At 43.1% G+C, this 18,061-nt stretch overlaps 4 protein-coding genes across 5 annotated transcripts; 2 read left to right on the forward strand and 2 right to left on the reverse strand.

Moving 5' to 3' along the window:
• Positions 1–4,580: 4,580 nt before the first annotated feature.
• Positions 4,581–8,344, reverse strand: LOC141566866 (histone H2B type 2-E). 2 transcript variants are annotated; one of them, XM_074311990.1, is made up of 2 exons: positions 7,283–8,344; positions 4,581–6,608 (listed from the first exon to the last, which is right to left on the reverse strand). In XM_074311990.1, the coding sequence occupies exon 1, from the start codon at positions 8,200–8,202 to the stop codon at positions 7,822–7,824; it is 381 nt and encodes a 126-aa protein (XP_074168091.1). In that variant the 5' UTR covers positions 8,203–8,344; the 3' UTR covers positions 4,581–6,608; positions 7,283–7,821. The 2 variants fall into 2 exon arrangements, with proteins under 2 accessions (XP_074168091.1, XP_074168090.1); XM_074311989.1 differs by having other exon boundaries at positions 4,581–6,688.
• Positions 8,345–8,486: 142 nt separating this feature from the next.
• On the forward strand, positions 8,487–9,002 carry LOC141566863 (histone H2A type 1-like). Its single transcript, XM_074311987.1, has one exon. It carries the CDS (start codon positions 8,556–8,558, stop codon positions 8,946–8,948), a length of 393 nt encoding a protein of 130 aa, XP_074168088.1. The 5' UTR covers positions 8,487–8,555; the 3' UTR covers positions 8,949–9,002.
• A 582-nt stretch (positions 9,003–9,584) lies between these two features.
• Positions 9,585–10,558, reverse strand: LOC141566848 (histone H1.5-like). The gene has a single exon (XM_074311970.1). The coding sequence runs from the start codon at positions 10,541–10,543 to the stop codon at positions 9,650–9,652; it is 894 nt and encodes a 297-aa protein (XP_074168071.1). The 5' UTR covers positions 10,544–10,558; the 3' UTR covers positions 9,585–9,649.
• Positions 10,559–13,565: 3,007 nt separating this feature from the next.
• Positions 13,566–13,945, forward strand: LOC141566872 (histone H4). Its single transcript, XM_074311997.1, has one exon. It carries the CDS (start codon positions 13,613–13,615, stop codon positions 13,922–13,924), a length of 312 nt encoding a protein of 103 aa, XP_074168098.1. The 5' UTR covers positions 13,566–13,612; the 3' UTR covers positions 13,925–13,945.
• Positions 13,946–18,061: the final 4,116 nt, after the last annotated feature.

An 18,061-nucleotide genomic window follows, 5' to 3' on the forward strand; every position in this document is an offset into this window, starting at 1 on the left:
TGATGACTTTCCCCACAGCCAGTACAGGCTCAATGTCGTGTAACAAACATGAATTGTACATGCAAGTAGTAATAGAAGAAATAATATGAATCACCATGGTATTGTAAAAGATTCCCAGAAGTCCTAGAAGGAGGGTTTGTAAATAACAATCACACATATGCCTCCTTCAGCAACCAAGAGATAGTCCAAAATCAATCTATTGTCCATTACTTCATGTGTCAGAGAATTCAATGATTCCTGCAAGTTTTTGAAGTCCTGCAACAGACTTACTATGTGTCAGGGAATCCAATGATTCCTGGAGATTTTGAAGTTCTGCAAGAGTCTCATCATGTCTCAGGGAATCCAATGATTCCTGACACTTTTCAAGTCCTACAACAATCTTATCATGTTTTAGGGAATCCAATGATTCCTTAGGTTTTTAAAGTCCTATAATAATATTTTCACATCTCAGGAATTCCAATGATTCCTGAGGGTTCTGAAGTCCTGCATCAGTCTCATTAACAATTTTTGATGTCCATGAAGCAAATGCCATGCTCTTTCAATGATGGGCACAATCAGCAATGGAACCACCCAATGTTTCTTGGGTCTTCTTTGTTTCATTTCTCTCCTATGGACAAGGTGAATATGGCTCATTGGCACCCATCTGATTCCTTCTCCATCTGTAGAGATACAAGCAAACCCTCTCCCCCAAGCAGTTAACCTATCTGGTCCCTTCTATTCACCACTTTATGGATCTCTCCAACATCACGTGGCAATTATCTAAAGACAGTGGAGCTGCTCCTACTGGACATTGCCCTTCTGGTGTGTTATACAACCTGTCTGCTGGAGCTAATGCATCTTTATCAAAAATTTTAAAATTAATGGTATAGAGAGCTAAATTTAGAAGTTCTCTAGGGTTTCCTGTGGCTCCCCCATTCTTTTGTTTTTGGAGGAGTGTCTTGATGACTCTGTTTCTATTGCCTGTCCTTGAGGATTAAAAAGGTGTGGTGTGTAAAATCTGATACTGGGCACAAAAATGTGCAAAATGTTTAGAAGTGTATGCACGTCCATTTTCTGTTTTTATTGTTTGTGGCACACCCATGATTGCAAAAGCTTACATAAGGAATTTAGTGACCACTCAGGCTGTTTCTTTGACTGCTGGTATTGCAAAAATAAATCCTGAAAAGGTGTCTACTATAACATGGATAAAAGACAGACGACCAAAAGCTTTATAATGACTTACATCCATTTGCCAGATTTCATTGGATCTCAAACTACAAGGGTTCTTCCCTGGAGGGAAAGTAGAAGCATGGAAAGGAAGGTAAGCTGTACAGTTTTTTACTATGCTCCTAGTTTCCTCTTTTGTTATCCCGAATTGTAAACATAAAGCTCGAGCAGCCTTTTGATATTTAGAAGATTCTTGGGCTTCCTGAAATAAAGGAGTATTGGCCAACATAATTAAAAGGCTATCTGCCTTTGAATTACCATCAAAAATAGGACCTGGAAGTCCACTATGAGAGTGGACATGCAAGATATAAAACTTACCTGGATGCTTTCTCATTCGCTCTTGACATTCTTTGAAGAGCTGATATATATCAGAAGCTACAAATTTTATTGGGCTGTGGCAATTCTTTGTACCACACCTATTGAATAGGCTGAGTCAGATATTATATTTATATCTCCTGGATAATAAGTAAGAGCTAGCATGATTGAATACAATTCATTCTGCTGAGTGGATTGAAAAGGAGTTCTGACTACTCTTTTTATAGTTAAGTCATGAGAGTTTACAGCACAAATGTTATGTTTGGATGCATCTGTAAAGATAATTGGTCCTTTAAGAGGAACTTTAGAAATCTTTTCTTCAAGAATCCATTGCCAATAATGAAATAATCAGGTTATCTTTAATGGAGACCCATGTGTAAAATTTGGAGCCATGGCCAATAAAATTTGCCACTCTGGGACGGTTCCACAGCATATATTAATTTGTTCATTGGTATAAAAGGTGTAGATCTTTTTTTTTCCCAATTGTTTTTTTTTTTTTTTTTTTATTTTATAATTATAACATTTTTTTGACAGTACATATGTATGGGTAATTTTTTACAACATTATCCCTTATACTCACTTCTGTTCCAATTTTTTCCTTCCCTCACTCCACCCCCTCCCATAGATGGCAGGCAGTCTTATACATGTTAAATATGTTATAGTATATCCAACATACAATATATGTGTGCAGAACCGAATTTCTTGTTGCACAGGAAGAATTGGATTCAGAAGGTACAAATAACCTGGGGGGGGAATGCAAACAGTTTACACTCATTTCCCAGTGTTCCTTCTCTGGGTATACCTGATTCTGTCCATCATTGATCAACTGAAACTGAATTACATCTTCTCTTTGTCAAAGATATCCACTTCCATCAGAATGCATTCTCATACTGTATTGTTGTTGAAGTGTACAATGATCTCCTGGTTCTGCTCATTTCACTCAGCATCAGTTCATGTAAATCTCTCCAAGTCTTTCTATATTCAGACTGCTGGTCATTTCTCACAAAACAATAATATTCCATAATATTCATATACCACACTTTACCCAACCAATCTCCAATTGATGGGCATCCATTCAGTTTCCAGTTTCTAGCCACTACAAAAAGGGCTACCACAAACATTTTGGTACTACAGGTCCCTTTCCCTTCTTTAGTATATCTCTGGGATATAAGCCCAGTAGTATCACTGCTGGAACAAAGGGTATGCAGTTTGATAACATTTTGGGGATAATTCCAGATTGTTCTCCAGATGGTTGGATTCTTTCACAACTCCACCAACAATGCATCAGTGTCCCAGTTTTGCCACATCCCCTCCAACATTAATCATTATCCTTTACTGTCATATTAGCCAATCTGACAGGTATATAGTGGTATCTCAGAGTTGTCTTAATTTGCATTTCTCTGATCAATAGTGATTTGGAACACTCTTTCATATGAGTGGAAATAGTTTCAATTTCATCATCTGAAAATTGTCTGTTCATATCCTTTGACCATTTATCAATTGGAGAATTCTTGATTTCTTATAAATTAGAATCAATTCTCTATATATTTTGGAAATGAACCTAATCAGAACAAAACATATATGTCTTGTCAGGTCTTATCCTAGATAATTGTACTGCTTGTTTAATGGCCTTTAATAAAATTCTAGCCACAAGCACTGGGTAAGGAATAAGGCTTTGTTCTGGTTATACTGGGAGGTTCACCACCCTATCATGTCTCCTTGATGAAGGACTGCTGTGGATGCCTCTTTTGTAGCAAAAACTAATATTTCCAAGGGTTTTTGAGTGACTCAACCACATTGGATAAAGCCATTTCAACTACTCTTAAAGCCTCTTGAGCTTCTTTTATAAGCTGGCATGGTGAGTTTAAAGCACTGTCTCCCCTTAAAATGTTATATAATGGTTTCAATTGATAGGGAGTCAACCCTAACACTGGACACATCCATTGGATATCCTATCAATTTCTTAAAGTCATTTAAGGTGTTTAGCTTCTCTGTTCTTAACGAAAGCTTTTGTGCTGTAAGCACCTTAGGGCATACTTCATATCCTAAATATTGAAAAGGAGCATATCTTTGAATTTTTTCTGGAGCTATATGCAACTTATACTTCCTTAGTGTTTCTATGGTCTTTTATAGACATGTTTCTAACATTTGCTCCTCAGGTGCACATCCCAATATATCATCCATGTAATATAACAACATTACTTTTGGAAATGCTTTTCTTACTTGAGTAAGAGCAGCAGCTACATACACTTGACACATAATAAGGCTGCTTTTCATTCTTTGTTGCAAAACTGTCCATTCATATCTTTTATAAGACTTAGCTAAGTTAACACTAGGCACTGAAAAGGCAAATCTTTTCATATCCTTCTTATCTAGAGGGATAGAATAGAAACAATCCTTAATGTCTATAACCCAAAGAGGCCATTCTCTAAGCAATTGAGTAGGAGATGGTAGTCCAGGCTGGAGTTTTCATAGTTTCCATCTGCTCATTTACTCTTTTTAAATCAGTCAACATCCTCCATTTTCCAGATTTCTTTCTTACAACAAATACAGGGGAATTCCAAGGACTTAAAGAAGGTTGTAAGTGTCCTTGGTCAAGTTGGTCCTGTACGTTATCTAATAAGGACTGAATTTTATCATTCCTAAAGGCCACTATTCTATCCACACTGGTGTATCAGTTTTCCATTGAATAGGATCAGGTGAGAATGTTGGCAGGCCTTCAACAGCATCCCTGCCTAAAAAACTGAAGTACACATTTGTAATCCTAATTGTTGTAAAATGCCTCTTCCCCACACATTGATGGGGATTTTTTCAACTACAAAAGGAGAAAAAACTCCTGTTTCACCTTCAAATGTCCATATCAAAGGGATAGCACTAACTTCAGCTGCTATTGATCTTCCTATACCAGAAGGTAAAAATAACCTGGGAAGAAAACCAAAAATGTAAACAGTTCACACTCATTTCCTAGTGTTCCTTCTCTGGGTGTAGGTGATTCTCTCCATCATTGATCAATTGGAATTGTGAGAAGACCCTTCCCCAAAATGATTACTCAGAGATCATTCAGCAGAAAGCAGAAAAGTTGTTTATTAAAACCTCTGGAGAATGAGCCTTCTCATCATGAGATAAGAAAGAGAAAGCTCGTGGTAGGAAGGCTAAAGAATTAGTAAAGATGCACAGCTTTTATAAGTTATGATATAAAGGATTACATCACAAGTTGGGGAGCATTGAGAAATAGGTGCTCTTTCCTCTCATTGAATGTTAAAATAAACATTGGTGCCAAAGGCAGATTAGAGTGTAGTGCTTTGTTTCCCTGGTTCCCAAAGGGATCATCAATCAGACCTTTAAACTTCAGATTACTGAGCTGACATCATTTAAACTAATAGTCTAAATATTGATAACATTGAAAAAAAGGATAATATATCCAAAGTTTTAAATAAATATTGGCTTGCACCCATCATACTTATGTAGGTCACAGAGAAATAGAAATAATAAAAAATACAGAAAAAGAATGTAAATATTCCTATAAGTTCTTCACCTTAGCTCTCCATTCCACAGAACTCCCCCCTTATAATATGTAAATGATTTTTATCACATTTCTATAAAGAACTTACAACACCCATTCAAGTTAACATATCTACACATTGTTTATCAAGTTCACCATCAAGATCATCCTTCTCTAATACATTCCAGACTTTTCTCTGAAAAATCATCATTTTAATAGCATCTTCTGTATGCAATATTTCGACAGGGACAGTTGAAATAGTCTTGTTATTTATGTAATTATACAGGCAAGAAATAGTGGCAACAAGATATACCACTATTTGCAATAAGTTCATACCATAAAAATTACTTCCACCAACTGTCCTGGAAACAGTCATCACCAAGCAGATTGGCATTTGGCAGACATAAAAATACAAAGATAAAGATGACAATATAGGGAAACTAAGTCACAACATTTTGCACTCTCCTTTGAATATTTGAATTATTGAATTACCTCCCCTAGATACCTGGGAGGTCTCAGCACCATAATTTTGACCAACCAAATGTGAAGCAAATAAATCAAAATGAAACTAGAAAATGCAAGGACTTATGGCAAGGGCAAGTCTCTTCCTGACAACCCCAGAGTTATCAGCAGTACAAAGGCCTTCATCTCAGTCACAGAATATTAGTTTGAGATGGACAGTTCACTGTGTTAGGTGATCTTCAGTCATTTGTGCACTTAACTCAGCTTCTGCTTATATAGGGAGTAGCAGTGCTCAAGACAGTCATGCTACCCAAGCTAGGAGGGACACCCCAAGTCTGTCAGGGATTCCAAAGGAGGGAAAAAGTGGGGGCCTGGAGTAGCTCCACCTGTCCTTTCTGATAGGACGGAGCTGCTACTAGGATCCAGAAAGGATTTCTGAGCAGAATATGCACAGTTAGACCATGAAGACAGGCAAACCCCGAACTTTAGAGGCTTGATCTCAAAACTGCAATGTCGTTTGAGAATGTTGAGATATCAATTAAGAAACTGGGGTTACAGGGTTAGAGACTGCCAGTCCTAAAATGTATGATTTCTGGTTATTCCTAAAAAATAGTCCCCCAAACTGAGTCTCGTGATGTTCTGTTTCTCTAAAATGTAAATCGTTTTCTTGGTGGCAGATCTCTTGTGGAGCTTCTGGAGACAGCCTTCCTTTCAGTTAAGTTCAATAATCCCAAAATGCAGCCAGGATTTAAAGTCCAGATCCTCTATTGTGTCCTTCAAAATCCTAAGTCTTTTTCTGTGGCCTGATTAGGAGGCCTATCTCTCTCCTTGATTCCCAGATAAGCTTTTGTCCAAGTGTCTCCAGTCAGCAGGAAGGTAGATGTGGGAATGAATCAGACTCTGCCTCCAAGGCTGTGGGATTGTGGGTTTCCCAGAAGTCAATCCTAGTTGTGAATCTCCCAGAAGTCCATGAGCAGGCTTTTCCTTTAGACTTGTGAATCTGCTGGAGTTGTGAATCCACTGAATCATGGCTCTCTGAATCTCCTTGAGCTTTCTCTGAAATTCTCCTGGGAAGTCCTCTTCTTGACTCAATCCAGACTGTCTCCCCACTGAATCTTGGCTCCTTATATCGTCCCAGAGAATGGGAATTTCATTAAAGGAGGTAGGGAGGTATGGCAAGCAAAAGGGAATAGAGGAGGTGGACTGTGGGAAGAAATAGATCTACTTATCTGAAAGGGTCCCAGCTACACAGCATATCAGTTTGGAGAAGATTTATTTATGCCCCTTTGCCTCAGCAGTACAACAATGTGCCTATCCCTCCAAGATTTCTCATTTACCTCTTTTGTAATCTTTGCCCATCTGATGGATGGTTGTAGTTGCTTTAAATTTGCATATTTCTAGCAGTTCCCCGCCCTTTCCCTCTCCACTCCCCGGTTGTTCCTTCCATTGAAACTACCCAGCTCAAGTCTTTTGGCCATTTTTCTGTGGCTTGTGGCCTTTTAAAATCACAAGTAGTTTTTATAACTAAACGTGGATAGAGCACCAGCCCTGAAGTCATGAGGACGCGAATTTAAATCTGGTCTCAGACATATTAACACTTCCTAGCTGTGTGAATGCCTCAGCAAAATAATAATAAATGAAACTCGTTTAGAGACTCCCCCTTCGCTCGCCCCCACCCCCACCCCCACCCCCGGCCATTCGTTCTAATCCTAGTAACATTATTTTTTATTTATTTATTTATTTTTTTTTGGTTAGACCCCCTTTTCTACTTTCAGTAATCAAAAAGGTCCTTCTTACCTTGTGCGGCTCCTCAGCAGCCGGGTCGCAGGGATTCCCGTCTAGACCTGAGGTCAATTTTTCCGAATTCTAATTCGTTTTAAAGTGACGGAAACATTTGGAATTTCCTTGAGTGTGCACCTAATTTGTCTCCCCTGCTTTCCAGCTTTGCCAGCAGTTCGCCCTCTCAGCGAGTTTTATCTGCTCTCTGTGCAGTTTTGAGCCTTCTGTAAAGCTAGCCAGATTGAAATGCGGTGGGGGTAGTCGCCCCCCAGCGAGAATCTGGAGCAAAGCTGGTCTCGGGCGAGGTAGAGTAGTGTTGCGTGGTTTAACAGTTACTACCAAATCGAACTGGCACTCGGGGCGGGGGGTGAGGGCTTAGAATCCTATTGCTTTTTATAGGAGGCCACCCAATCGAGATGGACAGTCCCGAAAGCAAGCAGAGAGGAGAGGCTGCCCCGTGTAACGTGACATGTAGTTAAAGCTCTTATTTTGAGAGAGTAGGTGGCTCTGAAAAGAGCCCTTGGGGTTGTAAATTAGGATGTTGGCTGCCAAGTAGATTACTTGGAGCTGGTGTACTTGGTGACCGCCTTGGTCCCCTCGGACACTGCGTGCTTGGCCAGTTCCCCGGGCAGCAGCAGACGCACAGCCGTCTGAATCTCCCGCGAGGTGATGGTGGAGCGTTTGTTATAATGAGCCAGGCGGGACGCCTCTCCGGCGATCCGCTCAAAGATGTCGTTGACGAAAGAGTTCATGATGCCCATCGCTTTGGAGGAGATGCCCGTGTCGGGGTGCACCTGCTTCAGCACCTTGTACACGTAGATGGAGTAGCTTTCCTTGCGGCTGCGCTTGCGCTTCTTTCCGTCTTTTTTCTGCGCCTTGGTGACAGCCTTCTTGGAACCCTTCTTAGGGGCAGGAGCGGACTTGGCGGGTTCAGGCATGTCGGGCAGTGACAGCGAGCTAAAAGAGTCGCGAGGAGAAACTAAACGCGGCTCTGTCTACCTAGTCTGTCGTACTTGTAGTGCGAGTATTCAAATGAGAGATTGGGAAGTTCTGACAGCTGATTGGATGAAACGTGTTAAGCCGTTTCGCCATTGGGAGGAGCGTATGCAAACGATGAGATGCCCGTTGTTCTTTCCCATTGGCTGGCTTCTGAAAGACTTTGAACCAATCGGACAGCGTCACTTAACCTACCGCTTGATAGTATAATAGGTCTTGCATTCTTTGGAACCGAGGGCAAAGCAAAGCAAAGCTCTTTTTTTTTCTCCTGATAGAAGTAACCTGTCTTTTAGTCATGTCTGGACGCGGAAAGCAAGGAGGCAAAGCCCGCGCTAAGGCAAAGTCTCGTTCTTCTCGGGCAGGTCTGCAGTTTCCCGTGGGTCGGGTGCACCGTTTGCTCCGCAAGGGCAACTACTCGGAGCGAGTAGGTGCGGGGGCCCCGGTTTACTTAGCAGCTGTCCTGGAGTACCTGACAGCCGAGATCCTGGAACTGGCTGGCAACGCGGCCCGTGACAACAAGAAGACGCGTATCATTCCGCGGCATCTTCAGCTGGCCATCCGCAACGACGAAGAGCTTAACAAGTTACTGGGCAAGGTGACCATCGCTCAGGGCGGCGTCCTGCCCAACATTCAGGCGGTGCTGTTGCCCAAGAAGACCGAGAGTCATCACAAGGCCAAGGGCAAGTGAAAAGGATCACCTGAGCAGCCACCCCGAGTAAAGGCTCTTTTCAGAGCCACCCAATTATCTCAAGGAAAAAAAGCTGTTAACGCAACGCGGCTGGTGGCAGTTTTCCTCAAAGAAAGGTTTCCGAGGAGCTTAGGATGTAGTGGGCAAAATGTATGTAAGAAAAAAAAAAAATTACGAGAGGAAGGGCCCCGTGAGGCCTTGGGTTGGACTTGGGGGGGGGGGGGGGAAGTTTTCGTACGCAGGGAACTTGAATAAGCGACAAACGCTCAAGAATTGAATTAGGGACCCAAGTTCTCACAATACAAGTCGTCGAGCCAGCACTGCTGCGCTCTTCCTCTCTTCGAGGTGCAAGAAGCTGCCCCAAGAACCCTATAGGCGGACTGGCTTTACTGCAAAACCTGAAGCCCGATTCGCGGCTCCAGAAAACCCTGCCAACGCCTAGGCAGCACACGAGGACACTTACCAGGGGTACCATGTACCACGTTAACCCCACGCTGACCTGCGACCTATCCGGACACCCCATCCCACCCCACCCAAGCACGCCCCTTTGCTTCATTCAGTACCGGGCCCCAAAGAGCAAGCAAGACCCAAGGGCGGTGTTGGTGCGTGTGCTCATAAGCCCTTTCTCCGAGACTGTGGGGTGGCTCTGAAAAGAGCCTTTGAGGCTTCTAAAAGCGGAGATTTTCCGAAGCGCCTTTAGTTCATTTTTTCTTTGGCGCTGCCTTCTTGGGCTTAGCGGCCTTCGGCTTAGCCCCCTTGGGCTTCACGAGTTTGGCCTTAGCAGGGCTCTTGGCCACTTTCTTCGTCTTCGCGGCCTTGGTCTTCTTGGGACTCTTGGTCGCCTTCTTGGCTCCCACCGCAGCCGGTTTCTTTAGTTTCTTGGGAGTCTTCTTCACATTCTTCTTGGCACCTGCCGCCCCGGCCGCCTTCTTGGTCTTCTTGGCCGCAGCGCTAGCGGGCTTCTTGGCCTTGGCCGCAGCAGTTTTCTTGGCCTTGGCTTTCCCGTCGCCGGCAGAAGCCTTCTTGTTGAGCTTGAAAGAACCGGAAGCACCGGTGCCTTTGGTCTGCACCAAAGTGCCTTTGCTCACCAAGCTCTTGAGCCCCAGCTTGATGCGGCTGTTGTTCTTCTCCACGTCGTAACCGGCGGCTGCCAGCGCCTTTTTCAGGGCGGCCAGAGACACGCCGCTGCGCTCTTTGGAGGCTTCCACCGCCTTAGTGATCAGCTCGGACACTGGGGGGCCGGCGGCCTTACGCCGGGCTCCGCCGGACCCCGCAGCCCTCTTAGCCTTCTTCTTCACCGGGGTCTTCTCAGCTGGCGCGGGAGCCGGAGCGGCCGGGGCAGCGGGGGCTGTCTCGGACATGGCTTTCTGCTCTGACTGCCTCCAAAACAGACAAGCAAAGGAAGACAGACCACCACGGTCTCTGTAGCTGAGACTGCTGGGCCTGGGACTATATATAGACAAGGGAGCCGTGCTGTGATTGGTGCGCTGTGCAACCCGCCTTCTCTGTCTCTTACAGCCACTCGACTCTCCTTCATGGTTGTGTTTCTTAGCCCGGAAAAAAAGGGGAAAATACAACAATTCCCGGCACGCCATCCAGCTATTTCTCTCCGAATCTGAAGCGACGAGATTCTGGGTTCGTCTGCCGCTCAGCTTCTTTCTGAAGCCTTAAATATTGCACTCGGAGCTTTTCCCGATCTCCCTAACTCTCCACAAAACTCAGCTCAGGTGGCGACAACTCCCTGTGTTTCCTGGAAATTCGAGAGTTGCCCTTTTACTCCCGATGGCCTTTCCTCCACAGTATACTTAAGCACACGCTGGACTTCTCTTTTATTCAAAAACGATAAACATTCCTTTCACATTTACATCGAAATCGCGTTTCTCGCTGAAGGAAATAGCACAGGCTCTTCCGCGATTTCGGCATAGGGATTCATGGGAAAGAGATGCAGCAGCAAGGAGGATTTTGCATCCAAGGCAGGCAGTTCCCTTCAAGACACAAGGGGCTTGGGAAGGTCCTTGGACCGCTAATTTCACCTAGTAAACTTTCACCTTTTCAGGTTCAAGCCGCTTGAGACCAGAGAAAGGCCTAGATGTTCATGGGGAAGGGGAGAGGATGCTGGGGTTGGGGGGAGGGCAGGAGAAAAGCCCGTAATTGAGCTGCTTCCTTATTTCCCTTTGATTCAACTCAAGAAAAAGAAAAAGAAAAATCACTGAATCTGGGAGTTGGGACGGAACCCAAAAACCACCCAACACAAACTGTACCAGGGCAGTAATTCTCACTGCTCAGTGACCAATAAGTGGCCATTTGCTAGGGGCAGGGGAGCCAGGGAACCCCTCTTCTTAGGACCCACAGAAGCATCCCTTTGCAACTAAGGATAGCTCTAAATGGTTAAGAAGATTTCCCTCCCCACAAAAGCCATCATCTGCCTCTCTGCAACCGAGCAAATGTAATTTACTCCTCCAAACCACCCTCTGAGGTCAAAGGAGGATGTAGGCAGCTAGCTATACCGTGTCACTGCCCTGTCCCATCTCCCTGGATGCTTCCCACCTGTCCTACTTTCTCACACACACACACACACACACACACACACACACACACACACACACACACATACACACACACACGTACGTCTTGAAACTAAGCTACTTTAGTTGGTCCAGGCACCTCCTTGACGATTTTCAGCTTCAACCCATCTAAAACTGTCACCCAGAACTGAGCACACGACTCCAGAAGTGGTCTAGATAGACCTCCTTAGCTTTTCTGGCTTCCATATCTCACGGTAAAGCCTCTTGAGCTTACTACGGTCCTCTCAAGCCCCCAGATCCTTTTCACAGGAACTGATGTCCAGCCAAGGCTTCCATTACCAATTTGTAAAATTGGTTTGGGGGTCCAAGTGTAGGAGAATTGTTATTTTCCTCTACTGAAGAGCACCTTATTCGTTTCACACTGCTGCTCTTGGCTGTCCCAGGCTTTTTGGATTCTGATGCTGCCACCCAACACATTAGCTAAATAGCTTTCCCTCATCTGAAAACCTTGGCTTCCTTGAATCTGTGCTTACAGCATCAGTGTCTTGGATCATCTTCTCTTTCTGGACCGTTGCTCAAAATAACCCCTATTCTGGGGTCCTTAAGTTTCATTCCCAGACACAATTCATTCTTGAACTTCAGCATTCCTGATGTTGTTCTCATACAACTCTAGCATTCTTTTGAATTCATTTGCCATTCTCTGCTGGATTCCATCTTCTGTACTTAAAAAACAAAATGATTGTTATCCTAAGCTCCTCATTAAGTTCCCTATGGGCGAATACTGCTCTTTTCTGACAACTTCCTCTTTTCCTACTCCTCCTCCTCCTCCTCCTTGTCCTCCTCCTCCTCCTCCTCCTCGTCCTCCTCGTCGTCGTCCTCCTCCTCCTCCTCCTCCTCCTTGTCCTCCTCCTCCTCCTCCTCCTCCTCGTCCTCCTCGTCCTCCTCCTCCTTCTCTTCTTCCTTCTCTTCTTCCTCCTCTTCCTCCGAATTAATTAGGCCTCTTCAGGGAGTATCTTCAGGAACTTCAACCTTGAGGGCTGCTCATTCCTTTTGCAATCTTTTCTCTCAAGAAATCCAAGACTCACATAAGACTGTGCCTGACTTTCCTCTCCCTTACTATCACCAGTTCTTGGGGTCCCAGTAGTATCCCCACGAAGGTGACCATTATTCCTCTTCCCTTCCCTGACCCCAATCTCCACAGCAACCACAGCAACTTCTTGGAGGGAGAAAAAGCATTTGCCCTTGTGGCTTCCATCACCTTTTCAAGAGTCAAATAACCATTAAAGGAAATCGAGAGATTATTGGTTGCTCTGATTTTGGTCAGAGGAACTGAACCCCAGCACTCTGTCACAATAATAGATAAGCTAGATGGTGGGAGGAGGCATCTGAGGGGGGGGGGGGGAGAAAGGGTCAAAGAGTCAAAGGGCTACCCCTCCACCATCTCTGAACTCCCTTGGGCCGCTCCCTACCCCAACCCAATTTTTAAACCCATCTTTTAAAAAGTGAAAGCAACGATTGTATGCAAAAGGCGAGAAGGGGAAGGGAGGAGGGCACTGATGACAATCTTGGGATTTCAGAGATCCATTTGGATCCATCCATCGCAATATTGCCTTTGTTCCTATAGTCATGTTGAGCAATTTGTATGAGCAATTCCTAGGTGGTGTAATTAAATGACAATAGGCCAAGGGATGGCAAGGGCTTTTATTCGACAACTTTCTTACGGCAAAAATACCAGAAGTCAAAAAATCAGTCATAAACTCCCACTGCATCTCTCAAAAGCAGCAATGCAAAGCGTGCAAAACAGAAGCTCAAAGAGAGTACTATCACTTCAGAACTGAATGGAACTGAAGTGCCACGGCCTCCTTGAATCAAACAAGGAACATTTAAAAACCGGGAGAGTCAGGCGACATAAGGTTCCTCTTCCCCTCCTCTCAGCAAGGAACAAGCCGCAAATCAGCCCTCTTAGGGAGGAGCTTACTGCCTTTTTTCTCTCCCGCTCTCTCCTACGGCCTCTCTGCCCCTCCTCCTGGCCTCGTTCCTGTTCTCAAAGAGGTCCGGTGGCGGAATGGGCCGTTCTCTATATATACCGCGGCTGCCGGCGGTTAGGTATTGAGTTAGCTCGTCTTGACTACCCTCATCATGTCTGGTCGTGGCAAGGGAGGGAAAGGGCTTGGGAAAGGAGGTGCCAAGCGGCACAGAAAAGTGTTGCGCGATAACATCCAGGGCATCACTAAGCCTGCTATCCGCCGCTTGGCTCGCAGGGGTGGCGTTAAGCGTATCTCGGGACTCATCTATGAGGAGACCCGCGGAGTGCTCAAAGTCTTCCTGGAGAACGTGATCCGTGACGCCGTCACCTACACGGAGCACGCCAAGAGGAAGACTGTCACGGCCATGGACGTCGTCTATGCCCTTAAGCGCCAGGGCCGCACGCTCTACGGTTTCGGCGGTTAAGGCACTCCCGTCCGGCTTCCTGCACCTGCACGCCTACACACAAAAGGCCCTTTTCAGGGCCGCCCATCTCTTCACCAAAGAGTTGTGCTTGGTGGTCTTTCCACTCCTAATACCCAAGAGGGTCTTTCTAAAACCTAGCCGTCAGCCCTGCACGTCCTCCGCCGTAGTTGTGGAGGCTCTGCACTTCTGAAAACGGAGACAGAAGCTCTTCACGGTGGGCCAGGGACAGCGGGGTTGATGTAACATTAAAACAACACTTGAGGCAGATCTCTGAGCCGTGATGCCTTTTTAAATTGTCCATAGTGCCTTCACGGTCTCAAGAAAATATTCAGGTTTTGCTCATGATTTGAAATGCTCCTTTCCATAATCTTTTCAGTAAATTTTTGTATCCAAAAGTGGCAAAGACAGTGGTAAAATACAGACTCGTGGCCCAAAATAAATGGGGCAGCTAGATAGCTCAGTAGATTGTCCACCCTGGAGTCAGGATGATCCGTATTGAATCTAGTGTCAGACTAAACGTGTGTAACTGGAAAAGTCACAAGTTTTTGTTTTTGTTTTTTCTCCCCAAGCTTCCCCACCAGAGATAACCTCTCTCCATAGACACTATAACGAAAATCTTATTTTTTTCAGTACTCAAACCCTGGCAGCAAATAATGTCTTCAACCACAGAAAGGTCAAGGGTGTGTTGAAGGTGTTATAGGTGCACTTATGGGGAGGAAGTATTGATGGAACTAGAAGCAGACACAAATGTATGTATATAGAGGGTGGCATTCTGAAGTATTTGGAAATTTTCTGACTTGAGTTTGGGAATAATTGTGACTACACTCAGAAATTTTCATTCGAAAGAAATACTCTGAAGTGAAAGAGTGACATGGGGACCTGTTCTTTCTCCTAAGCTTAAAGCAGGGGATAATTTAAGAAGGTCCAGGTCCAGCAACTTAGATGGGAATAAATGCATCTTTATTTAAATATGATGTATTACCTTTTTTTAATTCTACATGTTGTCCTTTATACATTTTAAGACATTTTTTTCTGTACTAGTTTTCATGGTCTTTCCTAGATTGCTAAAGGGTTCCATGAAAAAAAGTTAAGAATTTCTGCCTTTAATAAATCTAGGCCTTTATAGCAAGAAGTTGACTCACAAATGTAAAATGACTAAATACAAAGCAGTTAAATATATGATAGCTTAGGAGAGAGAGAGTACTAGTAGATGGAGACATCAGGAAATACTTCATGCTCGTACTGTTTCAGTTATTTCTTGAAGGAGGAAGGTAAATCTATGAGGAGGCGGTAAGAAGGCAGTGTTTTCCAAACATGGAGACAATGAGAATCAAGGAATGGAAATGAAAGATGGAGGGTTTTTTATGGGGAACAGAAAGAAGATGAAAGGACTGGAGGAGGAAGTGATGCCTAGTGAACTGGAAATAGATTTGGGAACTGAGTGTGAAGGATTTTAAAAAGCTAGAGTCCTTTGCAATATCTCCCAAATACGCCCCCTTCTCTTTGACAATGCACCATTCAGGTGTAAGCCCCCAAAACCGGATGCCTGGAGTATTGTATAGTCTATGTCTCAAGTACTATGTAGCCTCCATTTAGCCACTAAAGCGATTTTCCTAAAGTGCAAGTATGATTATATCACTTCCTCTGTCCCCTGACCAATAAAGTCTAGTAATTATTCCCTATTCTCTCTGGGATCAAATACAAAAATCCTTTATTTAGCATTCAAAGCCCTTCATTAGCTCTCACCTTTCCAATCTTTTTATACTTTACTCCCTGACATGTATTCCAGTCCAGTGAAACTGGACTCTTGGCTGTTCTATTAACACAGGTTTGGGGAACCTTTTTTTTCTGCCGAGGGACATTTGGATATTTATAACATACTTAAAATTAGTTTTAAATTAGCCATACTTAAAATATATGGTCAAACATGTAAGTAACACACCCCTAATGTGACAGCTGAAACTATTTCTCTTTGCTGAGGTGTGTGATGTTTCCTAGAGTTGATAATGTTGCTACTTGCAACTCCTTTTTCAAATTTGAGTTAGTATGGAGAGCAGTAGGCTTTTGTGATGGGAACTTTTGAAAAGAATTAATTGCGGCAGCAAATTGTTCTGATTATGGATGCATATTTCAATGCATAGATTCTCAAAATGGGAAATTCACTATTGCTTATATAACATTTGTAGAACTCAAGCAATGAGAGATTGTTGTACTTAGCTTTCAGCTCATCATTGCTTGGTAGTTGAACAAAATCGTTCATCTATCGTGATAATAAATCGTGATCAATGCTATCAAGCACATCAGCTGGTTCCACACTGAATGGTGTAGCAAAAATCTTCAACTCCAGTTGTTTACGTTTCATGTCTTTGACTCTTTTCACTAAATGCCTTAGTTAGTTATATTGTAGAAGACTTTTGTCCTTTCAGAGTGGGGAAATGCACTATTTCTCCAAGCTGCAATTTCTGCAGCTTTAATTTGCTTTCAAAGGATTCCAAATTTGAAAGCAGGGAGCTGAGAAGCTCAATAAAGGTCCTACAGTTTCACATTCAGTTCTGAGAAGTACTTGGTAATGTCTATCATGAACATTAGATCACACAACTACTTTAAGGCTATCCCTGAATTCCGTGATGGGACCAGAGTTCTATGACTAAAATAGATTCTGCAATCTTTATTTCAATTAACCTTAACAAGAGAGTATTATCAAGAATTGAATGATAATTTCAAACATCACTGAAAGACTGTCTCCCAAGATAGAAGGGGCAGTTCTGAGAAATCTAAATTAGTATATTTATTATACATATCATCTTGATAATTATCAAAATCATAATCATAATTTTCCACATTTTATATTTTTAGATGTAGTATGGCCAGACTATCTTCCTTTGCATTCCCTCTTAGCCCACATTAGTTCCTTTGGTTTTCCTGACCGTTTTTTTCCTAGATTAATTCTGTTATTTTTTTTCTAGCTCAATAAATAAAATTTTGGTCAATTAATTGGTATAGCATTGAATAAGTAAATCTAGATAGAACTGCTATTTTTATTATGTTAGTTTGGTCTATCCATGAGCAATTAATATTTTTTTTCAATTCCTTAGATCTGATTTTATTTGTATGAAAAATGTTTGGTAATTGTATTCAAATAATTTCTGGCTTTGTCTTGGTGAGAAGACCAAATATTTTATATTGTCCACACTTATTTTAAATGGAATTTCTTTTTATGTCTCTTGCTATTGGGCTTTGTTGGTAATATATAGAAATACTGAGGACTTATGTGAGTTTATTTTGTATTGGGTAACTGCTAAAACTGTTAACAATTACAAGTAATTTTTTAGTTTATTCTTTAGGGTCCTCTAAATCATCATAATCTGCCTGTTTTTGTAACATGCCCTCCTGGCAGTTAAAATTACTAGTCTGTCCTATGCCCAACAGAGTACCTTTGATCACTGACCTTTGCAATGTCAACTCTACCTGGCTCGCCTCCTCTTGAGGCCTTCAAAGGTCTCTGGCCATGATTTCTTGAATCTATAGTTTAATAACCGGTAGCATGCTCAAGAACAGCCACGTGTAATCTTAAAAGCCTTTATTATACCTACTCACATAATGCCCTGACTTAATGCCCTGACTTGTTAGCTCCCTAGTGAACACCTGGTCTGAAGACCCACTTGTTCACTACCAAATTCCTTACCTCTCTTGGCTATCCATCATCTTGGCTCAGCTACCCCAGGCTAGGGAGCCAGGTTAAATAGAGCAACTGGCTACAAGCAGTGGGCTTATAAAGGGCCTGTGAGGTCACACACACAGCCAACTATCGAGAGAGCCATCACCCATTACGAAGCTATCTCAATATGGCCAGGATCCCACCCACAGGGCAGTCCTATATCCACAGAGATTACTTCTGGGCCACTCAAATCTCCTGTTGCACTGTGGCTGCCCATTTAAAGGACCCTTACATGTTTTAATTCCTTCAATTTCTTTTTCTTCTCTTATTGCTAAAGTTAAGTGGTGATAATAGACATCCTTGCTTCACTCCTGATCTTCTTGGAATGGCTTCTAGCTTATTCCCATTACAGATAATTCTGGCTGATGGTTTTAGATAGATACTAAGTATAATTTTAAGGAAAGCTCCATTTATTCCTC

Source organism: Sminthopsis crassicaudata, chromosome 4, assembly GCF_048593235.1.
Source record: "Sminthopsis crassicaudata isolate SCR6 chromosome 4, ASM4859323v1, whole genome shotgun sequence".
Taxonomy (NCBI): domain Eukaryota; kingdom Metazoa; phylum Chordata; class Mammalia; order Dasyuromorphia; family Dasyuridae; genus Sminthopsis; species Sminthopsis crassicaudata.

Bases quoted from the DNA above. Each gene is read 5' to 3' on its own strand.
- LOC141566866 (XM_074311990.1), bottom strand. From the start codon at position 8,202: ATGCCTGAACCCGCCAAGTCCGCTCCTGCCCCTAAGAAGGGTTCCAAG.
- LOC141566863 (XM_074311987.1), top strand. From the start codon at position 8,556: ATGTCTGGACGCGGAAAGCAAGGAGGCAAAGCCCGCGCTAAGGCAAAG.
- LOC141566848 (XM_074311970.1), bottom strand. From the start codon at position 10,543: ATGGCGTGCCGGGAATTGTTGTATTTTCCCCTTTTTTTCCGGGCTAAG.
- LOC141566872 (XM_074311997.1), top strand. From the start codon at position 13,613: ATGTCTGGTCGTGGCAAGGGAGGGAAAGGGCTTGGGAAAGGAGGTGCC.